Here is a 10,000-nt window from a genome sequence, read left to right on the forward strand (position 1 = left end):
GCGAGGTGTATCAAGGGTGTATCAAAGTGTAGAAAGGTACCTGTGTCTCGTATGGGTGTGACGGTGGGGTGTATCATGGGTGTATCAGGGTGTAGAAGTGTCAGAGGGGGTGTCAAGTGTATCATGGGTGTATCACGGTGTAGAGAATGTGTATCAGTGTGTATCACGGAGTGTAGTATGAGTATTGAAGAGTGTATCATAAGCGTATCAAAATGCAAGACCCACTTACCACAATCACCACCACCACCACTACCTAATCCCTTAAAATACCTTCTAATCCCCTTAAAAAGCCTTCTAATCCCCTTAAATAGCTTCCAATCCCATTAAATAGCTTCCGATCCCATTAAAAGTTTCCGATCCCCTTATAACACCCTCGATCCCTTTATACACCAGAGAGGACCACACCACGTACCAGCCCACAGTTCTGTACAAGAGGACCAAGCACCACAAGGGGTCTATCTACTGTCTGGCCTGGAGTCCCCTTGGTGATCTCATTGCTACAGGATCCAATGACAAAACAGTGAAGCTAATGAGATTCAACCCTGATGCCTGCAGTATGGATGGTGAGTGTTGAGGAGAAGGGTGTTGTGTGCGTTGGAGGGAGTCGAGAGGTGTTTGGGTGTGTTTAGGTGTGTTTTGGGTGTGTTTTGGTGTGTTTGGATGTGTTTGGGTGTGTTTAGGTGTGTTTTGATGTGTTTGGATGTGTTTTGGGTGTGTTTTGGTGTTTAAGGTGTGTTTTGGGGGCGTTTTGATGTGTTTGGGTGTGTTTAGGTGTGTTTTGGTGTGTTTGGATGAGTTTTAGGTGTGTTTGGGTGTGTTTAGGTTTGTTTTGGTGTGTTTAGGGTGTGTTTTGGTGTGTTTGGATGTGTTTTGGGTGTGTTTGGATGTGTTTGGGTGTGTTTGGGTGTGTTTAGGTGTGTTTAGGTGTTTAAGATGTGTTTAGGTGTGTTTAGATGTGTTTTGGATGTGTTTAGGTGTGTTTAGGTGTTTAAGGTGTGTTTAGGTGCGTTTTGATGTGTTTAGATGTGTTTAGGTGTTTAAGGTGTGTTTTGGGTGCGTTTTGATGCGTTTTGATGTGTTTTGGATGTGTTTATGTGTTTAAGGTGTGTTTTGGGTGTGTTTGGATGTGTTTTGATGTGTTTGGGTGTGTTTTGGAACGCACCCCAACACACCCCAAAGGTAACGTAACCTAACCTAACCTAACGCAACCCCAGGCCAGGAGATCGAGTTGGCAATGCATGATGGGACAGTTCGGGACATGTGCTTTGTTGAGGACACTACCAACAAGTCCTCTCTTCTCATCTCGGGCGGCGCTGGTGATTGCAAGATATACGTGACAGACTGCGCTACTGGGACACCCTTCCAGGCTCTCTCCGGCCACACTGGTGCGTATCATGGGTGTGTCAGGGTGTGTATCAAGGTGTGGTGTGGATGTGTCAGGGTGTAGGAGGGTGTGTTAGTGTATTATGGGTGTGTTTGAGTGTATTGGGGTGTGTCAAGGTGTGTTATGGGTGTATCAAGGTGTATCAAAGTGTATCATGGTATTTCAGGGTGTATCATGGGTATATTGGGGAGTATTATGGATGTATCAAGGTGTATTGGGGTGTAGGAGGGTGTATCAAGGTGTATTATAGTGTCTCAAGGTGTATTATGGGTGTATCAAGGTGTCTCATGGGTGTATCACGGTTTATCAAGTGTGTATCACGGAGAAGACACGTATTGGGGTGTATAATGGGTGTACTGGGATGTGGGAGGCTGTAGAAAGCTTGTATTAGTCCGTCAGAGAGTGTATCAGAGTGTATCATAAGTGTATCATAAGTGTATCTTCCCCCAACAGGCCACATCCTCGCTCTGCACACGTGGGGCGGGGCAATGTTTGTGTCAGGCAGTCAAGATCGCACTGTCAGGTTCTGGGATTTAAGAACCAGAGGATGTGTAAATGTCATCACTCCCGCTGCTACTCCTACCAAGCCAGTACGTGTGTGTGTGTGTGTGTGTGTGTGGGGAGTAGTGTGTGTGTGTGTGTTGGGACGGGAGAGTATGTGTGTGTGTGTGTGTGTGTGTTGGGAGGGGTGAGAGTGTGTGTATGTGTGTGTGTGTACATTATTTTTCCCTACAATCTCAAACACCATCTCTTTCTCTCCCATCTCTCACTCTCTCCCCAATCTCAAACACCATCTCTATCTCTCCCATCTCTCCCTCTTTCCCTATCTCAAACACCATCTGTATCTCCCTTTCTGTGTCTCTGAAGGGCGCTCCTGTGGCCTCCCTGTGTGTGGACCCATCTGGCAGACTCTTGGTGACGGGACACGAGGATGCTGTGTGCTGCCTGTTTGACGTGCGGGGCTCCAGAATTATTCAAGCATTTAGACCACACGGAGCTGATGTCAGGTCTATAAGGTTCTCCCCCTCAGCTTACTATCTTCTGACTGCTGGCTATGACAACAAGCTCGTTCTAACAGACCTCCAGGGTGAGTATCTGCGGCCTCTTAAGTTAGTTAGTTAGTGTAGTTAGTTAAGTTAGTGTAGTTAGGAATGTCTTTGAAATCTTGTGTACTCGTAACTTGTTGAAATTGGTTTATTGAGAAAGGTATTGTTTTTTTCTCTCCGTCTCTGTCTGTCTGTCTCTCTCTCTCTCTTTCTTTCTCTTTCACCACGATTGTTTTGCAAGGCCACAGGATGACCAGACACTTTCCTCGTGTGTTTCTCCTATCAGTAACGAAAGAATCTTGTTATTTTACCTCCAGAAATATAAAAACACGCTTGAAAACCCGTGTTGCTTATTCAAACACCCTTAAAAACCCGTGTTGCTTATTCAAAACACCCTTGAAAACCCGTGTTGCTTATTCAAACACCCTTAAAAATTTAAAACCCGTGTTTATTCAAAACACCCTTAAAAACCCGTGTAGCTTATTCACTCTTGAAAACCCGTGTACCAAACACCCTTAAAAACCCGTGTTGCTTATTCAAACCCCTTGAAAACCCGTGTAGCTTATTCAAAACACTTAAAACCCGTGTTGCTTATTTAAACACCGAAAACCCGTGTTGCTTATTCAAAACACCCTTGAAAACACGTGTAGCTTATTCAAAACACCCTTGAAAACCCGTGTAGCTTATTTAAAACACCCTTAAAACCCGTTTATTTAAAACACCCTTTAAAACCCGTGTTGCTTATTCAAAACACCCTTGAAAACCCGTGTTGCTTATTTAAAACACCCTTTAAAACCCGTGTTGCTTATTCAAAACACCCTTGTGTTGCTTATTCAAACACCCTTCAAAACCCGTGTAGCTTATTCAAAACACCCTTTAAAACCCGTGTTATTCTTATTTAAAACACCCGTAAAAACCCGTGTTGCCTATTCAAAACACCCTTTAAAACCCGTGTTGCTTATTTAAAACACCCTTGAAAACCCTTGTTGCTTATTCAAAACACCCTTAAAAACCCGTGTAGCTTATTCAAAACACCCTTAAAAACCCGTGTTGCCTATTCAAAACACCCTTTAAAACCCGTGTAGCTCATTTAAAACACCTTTAAAAACCCATGTAGCTTATTCAAAACACCCTTGAAAACACGTGTAGCTTATTCAAAACACCCTTAAAAACCCGTGCTGCTTATTTAAAACACCCTTAAAAACCCGTGTTGCTTATTTAAAACACCCTTAAAAACCCGTGTAGCTTATTCAAAACACCCTTAAAAACCCGTGTTGCTTATTTAAAACACCCTTAAAAACCCTTGTAGCTTATTCAAAACACCCTTAAAAACCCGTGTAGCTTATTCAAAACACCCTTAAAACCCGTGTAGCTTATTTAAAACACCCTTTAAAACCCGTGTTGCTTATTCAAAACACCCTTAAAAACCCGTGTAGCTTATTCAAAACACCTTTAAAACCCTTGTAGCTTATTTAAAACACCCTTAAAACCCGTGTTGCTTATTTAAAACACCCTTAAAAACCCGTGTTGCTTATTCAAAACACCCTTGAAAACCCATGTAGCTTATTCAAAACAGCTGTATTTTGAAAACGCTCTTCTCTCTCTCCACCAACTCTAAGAAAAACAAAGGAAAAACTAATTAGAAGAGATAGGAGAGAGAAACAGGAAAAACACACACACACAAACACACACACACACACACTTCCATCATAGTTACCTTAACCTAACCTAACCTAACCTAATTTAACCTCTTTCTGCCCTTCCGTAGGTGACTTGACCCTGCCTCTGCCGAGCGTGGTTGTGGCGGAGCATCAAGATAAGGTCATATCAGGCCGCTGGCACCCCGCAGATTTCACCTTCATCTCAACTTCCGCTGATAAGATGTGTACATTGTGGGCTCTTCCTCCCGTGTAGTGTGTGTGTGTGTGTGTGTGTGTGTGTGTGTGTGTGTGTGTGTGTGTGTGTGTGTGTGTGTGTGTGTGTTAGCGTGCAATAAGAAATATAATGAATCTCTCTCTCTCTCTCTCTCTCTCTCTCTCTCTCTCTCTCTCTCTCTCTCTCTCTCTCTCTCTCTCTCTCTCTCTCTCTGTACATATGTAATATTAGTATTAAGTTAGCTTGGCAATCATTATTATTATTATTATTATTATTATTATTATTATTATTATTATTATTTTTTTCATTATTATATGCAATACCAAATATTATATGCTGTGACTAATATAATAGAGAGAGAGAGAGAGAGAGAGAGAGAGAGAGAGAGAGAGAGAGAGAGAGAGACTGCATACATAAACAAACACAACACAACACAACACAACACAACACACACACACACACACACACACACACACACACACACACACACACACACACACACACACACACACACACCCCCTAACATATGATTTGATTCTTGTAGTGGAATTGCAAAAACTGAATAAGGATAATTTCTAAGACCTTTATAAATGCGCCCCTTAAAAACACCACATCTAGATCCTGCAAATAACAATGATAGTAATGATAATAATGATGATAAATAAAAGAAATAAACTCAATATATATACACAAATACAAAACAAATATGATGAGAGCGAATACCAGCGTTCGTAAAGAGAAGCAGGACAATTCGTATAGCGAACCAAGAGCTAAATGAGATCAGTGCGCATTCCAACGTTCGTAAAGAGAGGCAGGACAATTCGTATAGCGAACCAAGAGCTAAATGAGATCAGTGCGCATTCCAACGTTCGTAAAGAGAGGCAGGACAATTCGTATAGCGAACCAAGAGCTAAATAAGATCAGTGTGCATTCCAACGTTCGTAAAGAGAGGCAGGACAATTCGTATAGCGAACCAAACGGTATTAGATAAGATCATATAAGGGGAAGCACCTTTATATCCGTGTGTATGTATGTATGTATGTATGTATGCGTGTATATAAAGCAGGGTATGTCTACATGTACGTTCTTACATGTGTGTGCGTGTTTAGACGTACATGGAAACAGTCATATGTACACAAAGGACCAAGAAAGCTGTTTAGGGTGAAAATCCTTTATATACAGTACGAGTAGAGGCCCTTATGCCCCCGTAGACCTGTAGAGGGTTGGTTCCTGATGTTTAGAGGTTCAAATCCCATATATAGAGGTTCAGATCCCATATAGAGGTTCAGATCCCTTGTATAGAGGTTCAGAAGGCTCAGATTCATTATATAGAGGGTTCAAAATATGTTAACGAGATTCAGTGTCTATATAAAGGAATTCAGAATATATTATGGAGGTTTAGATTCTGTATTTAGAGGTTTTGATCACATGGGTTCATAGTATAGGGGTTCAGGTTCCTTCTGTAGAGGTTTTGATCACTTGGGTACATGATATAGAGGTTTGGGTTCATTCTATAGAGGATTTGATCACGTGGGTTCATGATAAAGAGGTTCAGGTTGGTTCTATAGAGGTTTTGATCACGTGGGTTCATGATAAAGGGGTTTGGGTTCATTCTATAGAGGTTTTGAGTCTAAGTGGGTTCAGAGTCTTTGTAAGGGACACGTGGGTTCGTTCTATAGAGGTTTGAGTTCATTCTTTAGAGGTTTCGAGTCTTTAAGTGGGTTCAGAGTCTTTGTAAGGGATCTGATTGTCTCGAGAGTGGTTTAGATTCCTTATAAGCGTTTTCTAGAGCCTTTATTAAACAGGTTCTCGTGTAAAGAATGCCGGTTCTAACCCTTTATAAAGAGTTGCAAGTGTTGAGACATTCAAGTCACAAGGAGGGGATTCATAATAGGTTCTGACATTTATGGAACCAAATTAACCACCTTCTTAAATGACAAAAGGTTCTTATTGGAAGTTCTGTGTTAAGGAAGAATTTTTTGCGTTTGTGGACTCAAATAAAAAAAGAATAAATGAAGATTCCTGTTTCGGATTTTTAAAAAGGAATAAATTTAAGCGTTTGTACGTAAAATAAAAACACTTCTTAGTAAAAATATTGGAATAAATTCATGAAAGTAAATGAAATGAAGAATTCGGGAGAAAAAATACGAAAATTAAGGTTTTGGTTATAGATTTTGATACGATAAATAATAAAAACTTTTCTAGATTAAAAAAACAAAAGAAAATTGCACTGCTTAGTAAAATAGATAAATAATATAATAGAGGACTTTGTCACAATTATAAAACTAAAGGTCCCATTTACAAATTTGATGAGAAAAAGACTTCAACATTTCTAGATTAAAAAAAGGAAAAAAAATGCATATCTTAGTGAAAATGAAGGTAAAGAAATAAACCTAAATTAAATGAAACGATTCAGTCACAATTAAACAAGAAAATCAGATTCCATTTAAAAATTTGATACGAAAAGATTGAAACATCTCGATTAAAAAAAAAAAAAGGAAAAGAAGGTAAAGAAAGCGATTTTTTTGGTGAAAGTAAAAAACAAAACAAAATTAAATCAAACAAGGGATTCAGTCACATAAAACAAGGGATCCAGTCACTATAAAACAAGGGATCCAGTCACTATCAAACAAGGGATTCAGTCACATAAAACAAGGGATCCAGTCACATAAAACAAGGGATCCAGTCACATAAAACAAGGGATCCAGTCACTATCAAACAAGGGATTCAGTCACATAAAACAAGGGATTCAGTCACTATAAAACAAGGGATTCAGTCACATAAAACAAGGGATTCAGTCACTATAAAACAAGGGATTCAGTCACATAAAACAAGGGATTCAGTCACATAAAACAAGGGATTCAGTCACTATTAAACAAGGGATCCAGTCACATAAAACAAGGGATTCAGTCACTATAAAACAAGGGATTCAGTCACATAAAACAAGGGATCCAGTCACTATAAAACAAGGGATTCAGTCACATAAAACAAGGGATTCAGTCACTATCAAACAAGGGATTCAGTCACTATAAAACAAGGGATTCAGTCACATAAAACAAGGGATTCAGTCACTATAAAACAAGGGATTCAGTCACATAAAACAAGGGATTCAGTCACTATAAAACAAGGGATTCAGTCACATAAAACAAATTCAGTCACTATCAAACAAGGGATTCAGTCACTATAAAACAAGGGATTCAGTCACATAAAACAAGGGATTCAGTCACATAAAACAAGGGATTCAGTCACTATCAAACAAGGGATTCAGTCACTATAAAACAAGGGATTCAGTCACATAAAACAAGGGATTCAGTCACTATAAAACAAGGGATTCAGTCACATAAAACAAGGGATTCAGTCACATAAAACAAGGGATTCAGTCACTATCAAACAAGGGATTCAGTCAATTAAAAAAGAAAAAAAAAGTTCCTGTTGCAAATTTAACACGAAAAAAGATTTGAACATTTGGATTAAAAAAAGAAGAAAAAAAACACATTTCTCGATGAAAGTGAAAATAAATAAACAAAACAAAATGAAATAAGATTCTGTCAAAATTAAAAGATGCAGGTTCCATTTACAAATTTGATACGAAAAAAAATATTCAAACAATTCTAGATAAAAGAAATGTATATATGAAGAAAAAACATGAAAACCTTCTATCATAATTAACCCCTTCGGCACTGGGACGTATTTTGATCTATAGTTTTAAGTGTGATTAGACGATTGTATGGACATTATGAAGGGTCTATGGAGGTCAGAGGTTTAATGGCCACAGTCTTCATTATTTCATTCCCCACGTGAGTTTGTGAAGCTGTATTGACATTATGAAGGGTCTATGGAGGTCAGAAGATTAATGGCCAGACTTCACTATTTCATTCCCCACGTGAGTTTGTGAAGCTGTATTGACATTATGAAGGGTCTATGGAGGTCAGAGGTGTAATGGTCACAGTCTTCATTATTTCATTCCCCACGTGAGTTTGTGAAGCTGTATTGACATTATGAAAGGTCTATGGAGGTCAGAGGTTTAATGGCCACAGTCTTCACTTTTTCATTCCCCACGTGAGTTTGTGAAGCTGTATTGACATTATGAAGGGTCTATGGAGGTCAGAGGTTTAATGGCCACAGTCTTCACTATTTCAATCCCCACGTGAGTTTGTGAAGCTTTATAAAATCACCAAATAGTCACCAGAATGAGTTTGGAAATGTGTAATGGTACTGAAGGGGTTATACTAAAAATTATTGTTCCATTTACAAATTTGATACGAAAAAAGAATAAAGGCACATTTCTTAGTGAAAATTAAATAAATAAATGAAATGAAAATGATTAAATAAAAGCAGAAATATTATACTTCCATTTACGAATTTAATTAAAAAAAAAAGATTTGAACATTTCTAGATAAAATAAAATAAAGAAAACTCGTATCAGTAAAAAAAATAAATAAATAATAATAATAAATAAAAGTGAATAGAATGAAGGAATCTGTCAAGTCCACGAGAAACAAAAGGATCTGAAACTGTATAGGGAATCGAATCGTCTTTATAAAGGGTTCAAATACGTAATGTTTGTACAGATTCAGGCGTCTATTGAAGATTGATACATACACACACGCCCAGCTGATCCTAATGTATATAATGTCCACCCAGTCATTGTGCTCATTAACATATACTCTCTCTCTCTCTCTCTCTCTCTCTCTCTCTCTCTCTCTCTCTCTCTCTCTCTCTCGTTTTTTTGCAGTTTTAATTTGGTTTTGATGTTTTTTTCTCGATTTTCATTCATATTTCTCTCTCTCTCTCTCTCTCTCTCTCTCTCTCTCTCTCTCTCTCTCTCTCTCTCTCTCTCTCTCTCTCTCTCTCTCTCTCTCTCTCTCTCTCTCTCTCTCCTCAGCAGTGTGCCCTTACTCAAATACACAAATAATTCAAGGATATTTCAAGAGTCATAATTTTTTCAAAAGATGGAAATTTACGAGAAGAAAAAAATATATTAAAAAAACAAAAAAAATATATATATCGTAATTTTAAGGAGTGTCCATTATTTTTTTTTTTTTTTTTTTTCGTTTTTTTAATGCACAAATGAATTATATATAAGCAAAAATATAAATAAAAGGATTAACAAACGCTCTATATATATTTTTCCGAGTAGTAATAATAATAATAATAATAAATAATAATAATAATAATAATAATAATAATTTTTAAGGGAATTTTTTTGAAAGAGGAGGAAAAAAAATGTGATTATTACTAAGGGTTACTAATGGTGGTATTTTAATGGGATTTTTTTCGTGCTCCATTAACCATTACCTTCATGCTCCATTAACCATTACCCCCATTAATTCTACCGCACTGAGTTAGTAAAGGGGGATGAAATAATGGGTTTATCGTGTCCCATTAACCATTATCCTCATTAATTCTATCTTATTAAGTTAGTAATGGTATTTTAATGGGTTTCCGTGTCCCCATTATCCATTATTCCCATTAATTCTATTTTATTGAGTTAGTAATGGTATTTTAATGTTTTTTTCGTGCCCATTAACCATTACCCCATTAATACTATCTTATTGAGTTAGTAATGGTATTTTAATGGGGGTTTTGTGCCCATTAACCATTACCCATTATTTATATTTTATTGAGTTAGTAATGGTATTTTAATGTTTTTATTCGTGCCCCATTAACTATTACTCCCATTAATTCTCCCTTA

At 37.8% G+C, this 10,000-nt stretch overlaps 1 protein-coding gene across 1 annotated transcript in view; it reads left to right on the forward strand.

The window, feature by feature from the left end:
- Positions 1 to 7,433, forward strand: part of LOC123502650 (WD repeat-containing protein 47-like) — a 14,545-nt gene extending 7,112 nt beyond the window's left edge. The window contains 5 exon segments of the mRNA XM_045251817.1: positions 394 to 563; positions 1,215 to 1,385; positions 1,838 to 1,974; positions 2,252 to 2,471; positions 4,199 to 7,433. Coding sequence (XP_045107752.1) covers positions 394 to 563; positions 1,215 to 1,385; positions 1,838 to 1,974; positions 2,252 to 2,471; positions 4,199 to 4,344 — 844 coding nt within the window. The 3' untranslated portion in view covers positions 4,345 to 7,433.
- Positions 7,434 to 10,000: the final 2,567 nt, after the last annotated feature.

The sequence above is a fragment of the Portunus trituberculatus genome, chromosome 2, assembly GCF_017591435.1.
Source record: "Portunus trituberculatus isolate SZX2019 chromosome 2, ASM1759143v1, whole genome shotgun sequence".
Classification (NCBI taxonomy): Eukaryota; Metazoa; Arthropoda; class Malacostraca; order Decapoda; family Portunidae; genus Portunus; species Portunus trituberculatus.